Source organism: Sceloporus undulatus, chromosome 5, assembly GCF_019175285.1.
Source record: "Sceloporus undulatus isolate JIND9_A2432 ecotype Alabama chromosome 5, SceUnd_v1.1, whole genome shotgun sequence".
Classification (NCBI taxonomy): Eukaryota; Metazoa; Chordata; class Lepidosauria; order Squamata; family Phrynosomatidae; genus Sceloporus; species Sceloporus undulatus.
The window spans coordinates 69,264,427-69,280,447 of NC_056526.1; the positions used below are offsets into that span (position 1 = coordinate 69,264,427).

Genomic DNA, 16,021 nt, shown 5'->3' on the forward strand with positions numbered 1-16,021 from the left:
CAGACTGCTTTAAGTCAGATGATGCACGTACTTCTATGATTGAAAGAAGATCTTTATTAGCAAAAGGAAATCAAAGTGAAAGAGCTCTTTGACAACTATCTCTCTGAATCAAGCATAAGTGGCTGTAGCATGCAGGATTAACTGTTTAGTGCACAACAGGGAACCTCTTCCTCTGGTGCCGTTATTAGAGGGCAGTAGTGGAGCTTGGAAGCATTACTTTTGGGGGACTACAGACTGATCTGCACTACAGAAATAATGCAGTTTGACAACAGTTTATCTCCTATAGTTCCATCCTATGGAATTCTGGGATTTGTCATTTGTTGTGGCACCAGCTCTCTCTGATAGAGAAGGCTAAATGTTTCACAAAACTACAAATCCCAGAATTTCATAGCATTGAGTATCATGTACCAAACTACATTTCTGCAGTACAGATTAGATCTACATCTCTCAAAATCCCCCAGCCCAAAGTTATCCCCCAAAAGTAACCTCCCCGTGCTGTGAATAAGGAAAGGTTTTGATGGCATCCATGTGAGTTCCTGACTCACTGCTTCCCAGCGAGAAAGTAGAAAAATTGTTCTGTCTCATCTGCAATGACAGATTTTAGCAATGGGGTTAACAAGGTAGGACTTGTGGGCCCATTGAGACTACACAATTATAGCACTGTTATTCCACTTTAAATTGTCATGGTTCTGTCCTGTGAAATCCTGGGACTGGCAGATTAGGAAGGGATATTTAGAATTCTGAGCCAGAAAGCTAGTGGCTCAACAAGTGCCAAACCCCAGTATTTCATAAGATGGAACCATGGAATAATAGTACTGTAACTGTGTTATGTGAATGAGCCCTCGATCAATGATAGTCACCAGAAAAGTTTTGCCTGTGGCATATTTTTGAAAAATACGTACCTGCAGTACATGGCTGAGTACCGAGCTTTTGTGTCCTGTGATTTTTGAGCATGGAGAAACATGTGTCCCTCCAAGTATGGTTGGACCACATCTCCCATTAGCCCAGTTATAAAGGATAATGGGAGTTGCTCTCTAGTAACATCTGGAAGAGGCAGCACAGGTTGCACAGGTCAGATTTAATATAGAATCTTAATTTGACAAAAGCATTAACATTATCGGGGGGGGGGGTTATATCTGGAGAGAGGAACTGAATCATGGACACAAAGCAACCCAAAATTATCCCACTCCCATTCAGGGTATTTTTTTAATTGGATAAGAAAAACAAACCTGCTATCAGGAGTCAGCAGGCTTAGCACAATTGCTTAGCAACATTCTTGTGTGGACTACTACTAACAGGATTCTTCAGCAAGTATAAATATTAGCCAAGCTTGCTGAGAGATTCTAGGAGTTAAAGTCCAAAGAAATACTGTATATACTTAACTATAAGTCATCTTAATGTATACGTCAAGGGCAGATTTTTGGCACCAAAATTATGGATTTTGATATGACCGATGGATAAGTCGAGGGTAAAACTTAGCAGCATGTAACAAAGGATATAAAGGCTGAAGTAAAGGTCAACGATGCTAAAGATCTTTAAAAGTTTTGACAGGCACAACTATTTGTGCTTGTCCTAAAGGCTGGATTGATGAGATAGTAGAGGGGGTTGATGCTTATTTTAGGTGCTCCAAGAAGAGATTAAGCTCTCACCTTTCACCAGGGCATGGTTCCTTTTTGATAAGAATTAAAGTACAGTACTTACATTGACCTGTGAATAAGTCAACCCAGGTTTTTTGGGTCAGTTTTTTTAAATTTATAGATTTATACATGAGTATATGCAATAAATTTTCCAGGCTATAATTTCTAGACTTATACATGAGTATATATGGTAAGTTCCTAGACTTATACATGAGTATAAGTTTCTAGCCTTATACATGAGTATATACAGTAAGTTTTCCAGGCTCAGAAGTATGTGACTATGTGTGTGCCTGCTCAATGTACTGAGCTACTAGAATGACAACTGGGAGTATCTTCCAGTTAGCAAAGTATTCTCAGAACATGTATTAGACTCACATACCAGGCTGGCTACTATGCCTTCCTCTAGAGAAAAGACTTGCAGAAGGCTTTCTTGCTTGAATGGTAAGGTTTTCCTAGTGTTTGTTGCTCAGCTCTGACTTTGCCATCAGCTCTCACTTTCTGGATTCCCTCCTGACAGCTGCTTCTGACTCAGTCTTGACCATTACATACCCAGTTCAAAGTTGTAGTAATAGTTCTTGTTATTGTTGCTGTCATTTTTCAGATTAGATTTTGGTGATGTTCCTTTTGTGGACATCCTTGGACCAATGTTACTTTTTGGACTATTTTGTCTGGGGGATTCTGGGGAAAGTGCCCCAGAAAAGTTACATGTACATGTGCAGATTTTGATTCAAACAGCTTCCCTGTCTTGTTTATTCAGAAGTGAAACCTGTGGTGATGGCTCCATTCTTCAGGGCCAGCCTGAGCATCTAGACTTCTTCTAAAGCCTCAAAAATATTTAAAAATGAAATGGAAAAGGCTGTGTGTAAGAATTTTATATGGTGATTTACAGTGTGACATGTAAATTCCATTTCTAAATTAGTGGAGCACACAATTGTGGGGATACATGGATCTGTTAGACCTCTGCTAGAGCTCTGGCCATGTTGCCATGGTAGATATTTCTGCCCCAAATCATTCCCATCCTACACTTTATCTCTTGCAACAATGTGTGTACTGACGTATTATGATTTTCCCCTCCAAGAACAGTGCTTCTTTGATAAGTTGGAGAGAATATCCGGAAATCTGTTGGTTACATGTATATTTCCAAAGGAAGTGGGAAAGCACTGTTAAAAAAAAAGTTTGATAGTTCCAGTACTTTCTCTGAAATGCCTTCATAGCGTTTGCCAATTCAGTCAGGGTGGTTTTCCTATTTAAAGCCAATTTACAAGTATCTCAAAATATTTGTTAATTGCCCTATAATTATGATATAGAACCTAAGGATAAATGCCACTGTCACCATTCCCTTTTCCGAAAATTAATGCAGCTGCCACAGTAAACCAGTTGCTTTGTATTCCAAGTTTGACTGTCACCTTCCTCCCTACCACTCGGCTTCCCCTGAACAAGACTCATAGCTATGACTCATAGCTGCGGTCATGTTATGGACAACGCATATTTGCTCCAAGTGAATTGTTTCAAAAGGAAACTGAGCTCTATGGGAACAGGAGTGTGATAAAATCTTTTCTCTATTGTGATAATCTTATCTGTACAATTTGGGTCATTAAGCATGCAAGGACGCCCATTATGTGCTCTTGAACATGACAGGTTTTTGTGATTTACAAAAACAGCCACCACTGTGCACTTGCTGTCCTTTTCAGCAATGAAATATTTAAAACATATACATACAAAACAGTCATTTAAAGGTGATGGATGTAAACTTATAGCAGAGGGTATTGACTTACAAACAGTAAAAATTAATTTATTAATGATCTCAGACTGTAAGCAGGAATCCTTTATATAGTTTCCCACTCTGGGAGAAAGATGGCATATAAATGAAATAAATCAAATAAAAATAAGTAAAAAGTAGTTTTCACCTGCACTGCTGCCTATGAAGCAGAGTTTAATAATCATATCTGAGGGATTGGACAAAACTAAAGTCTGTTGTATTAGCTCCAGTTCACATGACCTAGAACTTTGAAATTCTGCGTTCCACATCATGTGGAGAATCTCCACACATAGAAGAGCTTATGTTAGTCATACTGTCATTCCTTTACCTACAATACAAGTATCATTTTCTAATACAATCTACTCAAGTATCATTTTCTACTACAGTCTCTTTCCCAATATACAAAAGGTCCCCTTGGGCTGAATCCAAACTGCAGAAATCATCCAATTTGATACCACTTTAACTGCTATAACTCAGTGTTATGGAATTCTGTGAATTTTAATTTGTTGTGGCACCAAAGCTGTCTGGCCAAGAAGGCTGAATGTCTCACAAAACTACCATTTACAGAATTCCATAGCACTGAGTCATGCCTGTTACAGTGATATCAAACTGGATTATTTCTGCAGTGTGGATGCAGCCTTAGTTTGGAAGCTTAGGCCCTTTTCAGACCAGCCATTAAGGCTGGCTTGAGAGTGGAGTCAGAGCACTGCATCCAGATGACACATGCCCCACCTCTGCCCCCAGGGCGTCATGATGCCGCATGCCACTCCACTCGGTGTGCAGTGTTATAGCACTCCTCTGGCACTGTATCCATACGATGCAGCGCCAAAGGAGCACCACCAAGCTGCAGCAACGCAGCTATGCCACCCTTTCCAAGGCACAAAAAAGAGCTCCAGGGCCAGAATACTTCATGAGCAGCCCAAAGTATTCTGGCCAGTGTAGACCCACCCACAGTCAGTGTATATCTCGTTGTTGTGTGCCTCCAAATCATTTCTGACTTATTACAACCCTAAGGTGAACCTATTACAGGGTTTTCCTGTTAACATTTCTTCAGAGAAGGTTTGCCTTTGCCTTCCTCTGAGGCTTGAGAGAGTGTGACTTGTCCAAGCTCAACCAATGAGTTTCCATGGCTGAGTGAGGACTCGAAACCTGGTCCCCAGATTTGTAGTTCAGTGCTCAAACCACTATATAACACTGACTCTCCAGTCTACTCATATGTACATTGGGAGGCGAAATCCTTTTTATTTAAACAGGCATTTAATGATTATTTGGTAGTAGAGACCCTTTTTTTGGAGGGGGGGCTACTGTATTTTTAACCCTCAACTGCTGCAGAAACACATGCTACTTTGTGACAGATGTGCTTTATTTGCCATCACATTCCTCCCACCTACTGAAAATCAGCTGAAAATAAAGTTTCAGTGCAGTCAAAAGGGGTGAAAATAGAGATAAATAAAACTGAGTAGGGGGAAGCGGTGGTGGTTGTGTGCCTCTATATCATTTTTGACTTATGAAACCCTAAGGTTGAACTTACCATAGGGTTTTCTTGGCAAGTTTCTTCAGAGGGTGTTTGCCATTGCCATCCTCTGAGGCTGAGAGATTGTGGCTTGCCCAAGGTCACCCCATGGGTTTTTTAAAATAATTTTATTAATAAAAAATATGTATACAAATACTAATATACAAATACAAGTACACATACATTATCACATATAAAACATATCAAACATCTATACCTTAGCTACAAAAAACAACCTTACTACATTACAAACATAACCATTATAGCATGCACTACAAACTCTAAGCTTTCTTTAAAAAAAAACTTCCCCCAAACTTAGATCTTTTCTTCTTCTTACCTTCCTCCTTTCACTCTTCTACATTCACTCTAACATTCATACAACTTCCTTTCCTTTTCCCACTGTTTATAACATGTATAACCATTAGTGACTTTCTATTCTCCAATATATCATTTGTAACTTCACCCATTTATATAAGACTAAAAAACATAAGTAAAGGGAATTGTTGAGATTATCTTGACTTAGTCCGCTAATATAGAGTAATCAGTTCAATTTCCAATCTCAGCAGTCATATCTGTTTCAAATTATTCCATCATATCATAACAGTCCTTTGCCTGCTATGTTTAAGTAGCAGTTCTTTTACATTCTGAGTAGTACCTAGTTACAGCCCCTCGTCACATCTACCACTCTTTAAGCTGTCCAGATCTTTTGTAAGTACTCCGTTACAGGTTTCCAATATTCATCTATCATCTCTGCTGATTTTCCTCTTAAAATGTGCATTAGCTTGTCCATCTCTATTACTTCATAGAGGTTGGATAACCATTCCTTTTTATCTGGGATCTCTCCATTCTTCCATTTTTGAGCTAACAGGATTCTTGCTGTGGTAAGCGAGTAAAACAGAATTATACCAAAATCTTTTTCCAGGGTTACATCAATCATATTAAGTAAATACAGTTCCGATTTTTTTCTGTAACGAGATTTTTAACATTTCTGATAATGTTGAATTAATCATGTCCCAATATTTTCCCACTTTTACACAAGACCACCAACAATGGAAGAAAGTGCCAGGCTCTTTTTTACATTTCCAGCAGAGATTGCTGCTGTTTTTATATATTTTAGAGATGGTGTCGGGAGTCAAATACCAGCGAAAAAAGAGTTTATAACAGTTTTCTCTGATTCGTTGTGAAACGGTATATTTTCTAATGTTCCGCCATGATTTTTCCCATTCTGCCAATTTTATATCATGACCAATATTCCTTGCCCATTTGACCATCACTTCCTTTATTGTTTCGGATTCTAGGTCTTCTCTCAATAGTAAATCATATGTCCTCCCAATCATACCTTTCTTATCCGTCAAAATAATTTTAAAGATTTCAGGGTTTTTATTCTTTCCATTAAATCCCCAATGTTTTTTATCTAAATAAAATCTCTTGTGAATTTGCCTGTAAGGGAACCAATCAATCATGACTCCTTCCTTTTCTAATTCTTCTCTAGATTGTAGTTTTATTTCACTCCCCTTGAATTTTAACAATGTATTATATGTGAGCCATTTTTCATACTGAATGGTATCTCTTCTCTGGATAGCCTCTGTGGGGGACACCCATCCTGGCAATTTATTTACCCAGCGTTTTTTGTACTTTTTCCAGACATCTAATAAGGACCTTCTGATACAGTGATTATTTACATCAGGGTTAACTTTCGCTTTATCATAAATTAGATAGGCGTGCCACCCAAATCGGAGGCCTGCACCTTCAATAGCTAACAGTTTGGTATCTTCCAAAGTGATCCAGTCTCGTAACCACATTAGACAGCAGGAGTCATAATATAATTCAAAATTTGGTATAGCCAAACCGCCTCTTTGTTTTGCATCTTGTAATATTTTTAGTCGGGATCTGGGTTTTTTCCCTTGCCAGATAAAAGATGAAATTTCTTTATGCCAATTCTTGAATATTTTTTTCTTTATTGGGATCGGAATCATTTGAAAATAAAAGATCATTTTCAGTAGTGGAGGACCCCATGGGTTTTTAATGCTCAAGCAGGGATTCAAACCCTGCTCTCCAGAGTTCAAGGATGAAAATTATCCCTCATTCCAGCAGGGTTGCCCATCTCTTCCTCAAATAATATTAAGGGGCTCGACAGACAGGCAGCTCCATGCCGCCCGTCTTTGCTCCAAGTCAGTGCTGCAGCACTGACACGCTGCCAAAAAGAAGCTGCCTAGAGCGGCTTCTTTTTTGCGGCGCTGCAAATGGGAAAGGGTGCCACCAGCGACGTCTGGATGCTGTGCGACATTTGCATCATCATGGCGGCCCCCATGTGGATGGGAGGCCACCATGCCATTATGAACTAGGGTTCAGGAGTGAGCGCTCGCTGCTTACTCCTGAACCCTAATTTGGGCCCAAGGACGGCATTTTCCATCCATCTGTCCCGGGCCTAAATCTCCTTGCAAAAGAACTCTTGAAGTTCTTAAATTTGCTTGTGAAAACTTCTATCTGTTTGATTTTCTTGTTGTGGATAGTGTCCATTTTGTGATACAGTCCTAAACAGTTTTTTGACTCGATTCAATGGCCTGACAATCCGCCTGAAGCCAAGTATTGTCAAATTCATCAAGAAAGGACTGCTTTTGCTTGGAAAATGAGCCATTTACCTTTTGGTTTAACATGTACCTTTTAAAGTAATCAAGGTGTTTTATGAGGCAGCATGCTACATGAAAATATTCATCATTTATACAGAATCTGAAAATATAAACTGTTCCGTAGCATTTGTAACCTGTCAGTGGAAATAAGTCACTGGAGTATATTTTTCTTTTGATGTTCATCACAGAAAAACAGTTATTCCTGCCAGCTGAGTAATATGTTCTCTACACTGAGGTTTAAAAACTTCCAAAACTTTAATTTACATATTTCTTGTTCATATTGAACTTGGACGGTAGTAAACCCTTGCAGGTGTAAAGCTATGAGGTGACCCAAATCCCTGCTTTTCTCTACATGTTTCAATATGCACAGGTTTCTGTGATAAGCCTGCAATTCCAGTTCCATTTACCCCCAGTAAAGTCCCACTAGTATGTGAGTAGACATAGGCCATAGGAAGCTGCCTTGTGCCAAGTTGTATGTTGTCTAAGGATGAATCTGCACTACAGAAATAAAGCAGTTTAATAATGGCATTCCAGCAGGCAGGAGCAGCCACTGAGAAGGCTCTCACTCGTGTCCTCACCAGAGTAGCCTGTAATGGTGGTGGGACCGAGAGAAAGCCTTCTCCCAAGGATCTTAGGCCTCTAGAAGGTTCGTTTGGGGAGATATGGTCTCTCAAATAGTCTGGGCCTAAACTGTGTAGGCTTTATAGGTCATGATCAGCACTTTTAATTGTGCTCAGAAACAAACCAGTGAAGCTGTTTCAGCAGAGGAGTTATATGCTCCCTATAACTGACCCCAGTCAGCATTCTTGCTGCGGCGTTTTCCACCTGCTGAAATTTCCAAAATATCTCACAAATCTACAAACCCCAGAATTCCATACAAGTAAGCCATGGTATTTAAAGCAATGAAAAACTGCAACATTTCTGCAGTTCAGATTCATCCTAAGTGGATGGTTCTGCGGGATTTCAAACTGGCATATTTCCCAGTCCTATCTTCAGAAACCAAGAATTGAATCAGAAACCAGCATGAAAAGCACCTATGTCTGAGCTGTAGTCTTTCCCCGTGGCAGCAAATGGTTGACCTACTCAAGTCAGGGAGATACTGCTAGCTATTGAGATGTTTCTCATCCACCATAACCATTTGGTCTACACAAATTCATTTGTATGAAATAGAAAAACATTGACGTATTATTATTATATTTCTATCTCACCTTTTTCCCAGACTGAGACACAAAGCAGCTTACAATGATTTTTTTATTGTTAAAAATACGCAAGATACAAAAGTTAAAATACAATTAACAATCAGAAAAAAATTAAAATCAGGTAAAAACATATAACAGTGAAAGGCATACATACACAAATGTGGACATCTTGACTCTTTTTGGATAATAGTTAAGGTCATAATAATAGGTTTTATAAAAGAATACATTTTTAGTCCATATTATCTCATCTGTTTTCAAAGTGGGCATGTGGGAAGGTTAATTGTTTTTCATATTTATTAAACCTTTTGCATTATGTAATATTCTGAAGAAATAATTACTATTGTGCTAATAATGAAATGTTGTTTTTCAAATTTGTGATTATTGTTATTTGCTGTCAAGTTGATTTTGACTTATGATGAGAGACCTCCAGGATTGCTGGTCATCAGCTGCCCTGCTTGAGTCCCCAGTAGCTGGTTGAGTGCCTTCCAACCTGAGAGTCTTGTCTCCTGCCAACTAAATTTGTTATTATTGTATTTCTTCTGTTAGACATGGGATGGAGTGCATGGCTCTTATTGGGCACTTTTGATCTTAACCATGGTAGATGGGAGCAGGTGCCATTTTGCTATCCCACTAAAGATGGCAAAATTTAGTAAACCAACTTCAAGCCTCTGTGATCCATTGCATACCTTCAAGGGCAAGGGGTTCGAAACTGTGGCAGGTCTGGGGGACACTTTTATAGCCCCCGGGACCTCCCGAGGGCAACATGGAACCAACCCCCCAAAAAGATGAAGAAGAAAGAAACAAAAAATATCAGAAGTGGCAGAAGCCCACTACTGGTTTTGAAAAATGTGTCCTTCCTCCTATTTAAAAGGTGAATTTTCACTGGCAGGGCCTGGAAGGTGAGGCAGTTCACACTTCTTCTCTTTTGGGGCCAGATAAAGGTCAGTCCAAGGAGTCTGGAAAGACTGAAGCCTGAAGAAACAACCTTAAGGGGTGCATGTGGACCAAGAGCCACACGTTGACCCTCTCTATTCTAGAGAGTTCCCCAGCTCTCGGGCAACTTTTCAAGGGGCATTAGGAAATGGGCAGAACACCCTCAGTGTGAGCTCTGAACGAATGCACAGCCCTTGGGAGCCAAGCTTCTTGTATTTTCTTTTCACTGTGGACCTGACATACCTCCTATGTTTGGTTATTTTGGCTCCAGTGAATATCCTGTGCTGTGGATTATATCAAAGACATGTCCATGTGATGTGTGGCTGAGCTATTTTGTCTCAACATGTTTCTGTTCATTTTCTTGTGGAAATGTTATGACTGCCTCCTGGATATCTTGGCTTTTGACAATCAAGTTATGAAAGACGTACTTCCTTGGATAAATTTTTGTCATTCGTTGGCTAGAAATAAAGCCTCAACCCCTGGAATATAAAGAAATGGGATTTCTTCTTAATGGTCGAACACTGCAAACTTACAAGCAAAGTACTGTCCTTCAGTTTGAAATGGAAAGATGGAAAGGCTTGGTAGTTTATGAGAGCACACACTAGTACCCCACAGTAAAATAGAAGAGTCCTTAAATGGATGTATAATTTCAAACACCTCCATTAACAGTATCTGATTGTGACCCTCCAGATCCTGTTGGACTGCCATTCCCATCAGACCTAAGCAGGGTAGCATGTGCTCAAATCTTGTGGAAGTTGCAGTCCAGGGACGTGACGTGACATGCCATAGACTGGCTGTGAACACAACTGGTCCTAGCATTAGGAGCTATGCCACTGCTTTGCTCCTTCAGGTTTTTTCCATTGTCCTGCCACCAGAACTTCCCTTCCAGTATTTGTTTTCAGGCTTGAACTTTGTCTTGGTCAGAGCGATGAAGTAGCATGACAATAGAGTGGGTGGTTAGAGTTGCAATTATTGCTGTTTTCTGATTGGTGCCATGAAAATGGGTAGGCAGGATTATCAGTGTTGGATCTAATTCTGACTTTTGTATTGCCTTTTGACTGCAGATTGACTTTGAAGATGTGATTGCTGAACCCGAGGGAACCCACAGTTTTGATGGAGTCTGGAAAGCTAGCTTCACCACCTTCACTGTGACAAAATACTGGTTTTATCGCTTATTGTCGGCAATCTTTGGCATTCCCATGGCTCTCATCTGGGGCATTTACTTTGCCATCTTGTCATTCCTCCACATCTGGGCAGTAGTGCCCTGCATCAGGAGCTACCTGATTGAGATCCAGTGCATTGGCCGAGTTTATTCTATCTGCATCCACACCTTCTGTGATCCACTCTACGAGGCTATTGGCAAAATGTTCAGCTCTATCAGAGCTACAGTACGGAAGGAAGTGTAAATGATGTTTCAAGGAACCTGAAGACTCTCAAGGCTGTCAATGGTTATCTGTATCCAGCAGCATCAGTTATTGAAGCAATCAACCTGAATTCAGCCAAAGAAATCACAAATTTCCTTAATCCCTCCTGAATTTTATATTATTCAATGTTTTCAGGAGTGAGAGCAATCTGTATTTTTAAAGAAGAAAACCCCAAATTTAAATGGCTGCTTTTCCATTCCTATCTGCCCAATGATTTGCTGACCCTTTAACAAACTGACTCATTGTTCTGCTTACCCCTTCTGTTCATTTGTTGCAATTTAAATTCACAACAATATAATAAAGAACTGCAAAAAAATGCTTTCCAGCACTACTGTAACACTGCTCTTCATTTTACTGTGAGCAAAAAGGGTCTAAAGCTGTTAACAGCATAATGAACATGACAAGCTGGCAGATTTTAAAAGAATGTTCTTTTTTCAGATGTATTGTCAGTCAACTGTCGCTCTGTACTGTAGTGAGCTATATCTAACAGCTATGAGGAGAGAGGGAGAAAGAGATCTAAGTAAATAACTAATATATATGCTCAGTGGAGAGAGAAAAAGAGAGAAAATCAAATGCCTTTGGGAAGACAGCACCTTCAGACACCTGCCTGTCCACAGAAATCTACTGCCGTTTGTTTTCTCTGTCCTGTTTTATTGTCCCTCCTAAAAGATTATTTGTAAGTTTTTTTGTATATCACTAAAAGGAACCACCTTACTGCGTTAAAAAAAACCTGAATCATTCATCTAATCCAGTATCATGAACTTCTGATTGGTTGATCTAGTATCTGTATGCTGAGTGTCCTCCACCAGAATCGGAGATGTCACACTAGCTTCTTTGCTGAACTCTGGATCCTACAGATTTTGATATTCAAGATCAGAATTAAGGTCAGAATGTATTTTCTACAACAGCACTTCTATCAACAATGCCCGCAATGACGCATCCCTTACTGTGCAGTGGTCTGTCCCTAAGGTAATATTGAAGAGACAATCAACTTGTTTAATGTGAAGTCGAAGGCTAATCAACTTGTCATGTGTTCACAGATGTTTCAGAGTGGATAAGCAAATGTTAGTCCCTGTGGAGGGACTAATATTCTTTGCAAAATGATTCTCAATGTTTATTCAACTAATGCATAGTCATGCCAACTATGAACTTTGTAACAGTGGTATGGTTGTTTTGTGCCAAGGGCCAGCTTTGCACTCCCTTGTCCACCCAGATCAGCATGCTGCTAGCACATCCATGCTTTGCTTACTTCACACTATTTCACCACCACTTACTTCGCCACAAAAGCGATTTCAACAATACTACGTTGTGATTCACTTCCACCTTTCTCCCCTCCTAAACTGAGCTGTACCCATGAATCAAGACAATTTCATGAAGGTAATCTGAGGCCCAGTACAGACGGGCCATTTGCGCTGATACAGCGCAGCACTCATATGTGCCGAGCCCTAACATCGGCACCATCACATAAGGCTGCAGCCTCGTCCACATGGGGTGCAGCCTCGTGACGTAAGGGTCCCGAGCACCCAAATGCTTCTGGGCAGAAGAGGTGTTATAGGGCTGAGTTGCAGCCTTTATGACGGCGCAAAAAAGGAGCCGCCTAGAGCAGCTCCTTTTGGATGGTGTGTCTGGGCTGCAGCATGAGGATGCTGCAGCACAGACACGGAGCTTACAGGGGCGGCTTCTAGGTGCCCGTCTACTGCCCCTGGGTGAAGCTAACTGGAAAAATACAGAAACAAAGCATTTCCAAATTATTTTTCTTCATACTGTGACCTGCTTGGTGGTTTTGCCATTACCACAATCTAACCATGGTGAGAAAACATCTCTGTTGGTTTCGCATGAACCTGTTTGTTACTTTTTTAAAAAATAGCAGTGAGGCTACAATTTGCTGGGATGCACTTCTTTCTGAACTCAAACTGAGGAATTTTAAGGCTCAAGCTTATTCTGGTTGAGAGACAATCTCAGTGAGGGTTTGTTTAGATTCTTAGCACAAAGCTTGCAGTGGCTTCCAGATAGAGCAGTAGGTGTTAAGGATAATACTCAGCATAGTTTGTTACACTGTGTAATTGCTTTAGCTCCTTTCTTTTATCTTTACATTCATAGTATACTAACAGTGCAGTAAGCAATATTACCCAGAAGCAGTGGGTCTGGGGGCTGGTTTCCCCCACCTGGCTATACCATGGCTTCCCATGCTGTTCCACTGTGAAAATGTGGTAACAAACCATACCAGCAGATTTCAGCAACAAAGTGAAAATGGCATTAACCCATGCAGGAAATGCTTGTTTTAATGGATATTTTTCTGGTTGCTTCTTGAAAAGAAGTCTAGTGAATTCAGGATGATTAGGGCTGACCCAAGTTACTTTACTGCCTGAAGTGGAATCCAAACAGTCCCTTCTCCCTTACCAGCCTTGCCAGTGCCAGGCAAGGTTTGTATTCCTGAAAATCTCACTTCCTGCTTTCATATGTGTTTCTAACTCCCCCCCCCCCCCAACGCTGTGAAGCAGACCACATTTCCCTGCTGCCTGACAGGGCCAGCCCTGAAGGGGACATACTCCGTAAGAATGCATGGGATTATAGCTTTTAGTTCACCAGTACTGCCCAGCTTGTGACTTGGAACCATCCTATATTGTTAAAGTCTCTATCTGTTTTCCTATGTTAAATTCATTGCCACCATTTCCCACAAGATGTTTCCATAAATTTCCATGGCAATTGTGGTTAAACTGGTTAGGACAACAGGCAATTACCCTGATCTCAGGTGCTGTCCACAGGGCATCCCTATCACACATCAACCCACTGTTTTATTTTTAAAAGGGCCGCCTTTGTGTCCATTTAATAAATAGCATGAGAATTGCACTGCGGCATATCTAAATATGTTTCCCTCATATTTCCCCCTTATTGGTCTGTGATCATGACCAAGACATCTATTCACATTTTTGTGACAAGAAAATAGTAATGTTTTACTTCTTGAAAGATGCAATTCTTCCCCCAACCAGAACATTTATTGCCGTATTTGGCATACAATAAGGAATGTGCCAGTTTCAACACTGGCAAGAAATGCATAATCCCTATTCCATGCCACACACAATTTTACATCTTTTTTAAAAAGCTATTTTTTTAAGGATCTTTTTCTTACTACCAAGAAATCTTGCCCATTTTTACTTGATCAAGGGAATGCTCGTTAACTCTTATATCTTTCAAATACTAGCACTGCATTCACACTATTTCCACCAGTAGCAGCATCATATCATTTCATTTACATTTTATCCATCAACAGCTTGTGGCGTGGGTGGAGTATGTACATACAACTCCCCGTATTTTGGAGCAGGGCACACACACACACATCTCAAGCCATGAACTCTGCCATTGCCACATTTGTTATTCTATTCTCATTGGCAGAACACATGTCTTTCATACTAAATGCCCCAGGTTTAATCCCCAGTATCTTTAGGCAGCCTGTGCGACACTGAACAGCCAATACCAGTCAGTGTCAAACATAGTGAGCTAGATGGACCAGTAGTCTCACTCAGTATAAGGTAGCTCTGTGTTCCTAATCTTGTACCCCACCCCCAGCAAAGCAATTATCCTCCATCCTTCAACTTTATGTAGTGCAAGCCAGATCAACACTGGTGCAGAATCTCAATTTCTTCTTCAAAAATGGAAATACAGTCATCCCTCCTAGTTTGCAGACTTCCCATTTGCGGTCTAGAATTTCTGTGGACGGGAAGCCAGGAGGGACAAAATGGCATGCACGCCCACTGGAGCGCATGGCCATTATATTCAATGGAGCTTGGATATTTGCAGTTTTTCCTGATTTGTGGGGGTTTGGAACAGATCCCCCGTGAATTGGGAAGGGTGACTAAATAAAACAGGTTCATTTCACCATGGTGGAAAGACCTGGAAGATGTGATGCAATACTGTAGCCAAGCCAGCTTGACCATTGCTGCTAGAAAGTTTTATAAAAGCACATGCTCTGTAACAAGCTGTTTCCATGTAGTTGCACACCTTTTATATTGTCAAGAATATGTTTGGTTTCCACAGAAAATACATCAAGCTGTCAGAGAAAATACAGTAAGATGATGCCTACATGATTGGTATTACTAAGAGTGCAAGTCACTACTGAAGACAATAACAAATTAATTTCCAGGCATTTTGACACATGTGCTCTGTAGTAAATGACCTACAAAGTTCAGTGGTCTAATTTTTGAGGTTTTTCCTTTATTTTTGGCACATAAATTACAAATTAGTCACTATTTCTCAATCTCAATCTCTCTTTCTCTCTCTCTCTCTCTGTTTTTGCATTTTAAAAACAAACACTGGTCTGGCTATATAGTTTTACCTTTTTACTATGTACATAAGTGAGAGTGTACTATTAGATATATATTTTGAGTACTGCAACACATCTTTGGTGAGAATGTAAACAAGATAGATTATATCTTTAACCTAAGGAAAATCACTTTTGAAATCGATTGCATAAAACTGTATATCCAGAAAGAGTTCCCAAATGCAAATAAATTGCTGATCCAGGATATTTACAAAGCTATTGTATGCTTACATGATGTTAAACACTTTTTTTATTCTGCATGTTCAACAACCAAAGCTACAATCTGCACAATAAAAGCTGTTTTAATAGAAATCCCTACATGAATACTTCATTTTTCTTAAAAGATCTAATTGAACGAGTGTAATAAATGATCTATTATAAGGGAAGGGCAGTCCAGTCCATTGAAGCCTCCATCTTGCCATGTCAGTCTTGCCCTTTGACTGGCAGCTGTTTAATTTGTTGTTGATGATGATGTGTGCCTTTAAGTTGTTTCTGACTTATGACCCTAAGACAACCCTACGAAAGAGTTTTCATGGTAAGATTTGTTCACAAGGTTTTACCTTTGCTTTCCTCTGAGGCTGAGAGAGTGTGACTTGCCCAAGATCATC

The 16,021-nt window shown here is 40.0% G+C and overlaps 1 protein-coding gene across 2 annotated transcripts in view; it reads left to right on the plus strand.

Annotated features, from left to right (window-relative positions):
- Nucleotides 1-15,725, plus strand: part of CAV1 (caveolin 1) — a 38,351-nt gene extending 22,626 nt beyond the window's left edge. For both annotated transcript variants that reach the window (XM_042469815.1, XM_042469816.1), the window contains exon 3: nucleotides 10,736-15,725. In XM_042469815.1, coding sequence (XP_042325749.1) covers nucleotides 10,736-11,077 — 342 coding nt within the window. In that variant the 3' untranslated portion in view covers nucleotides 11,078-15,725. The remainder of the gene's footprint in view (nucleotides 1-10,735) is intronic.
- The last annotated feature ends 296 nt before the right edge of the window (nucleotides 15,726-16,021 follow it).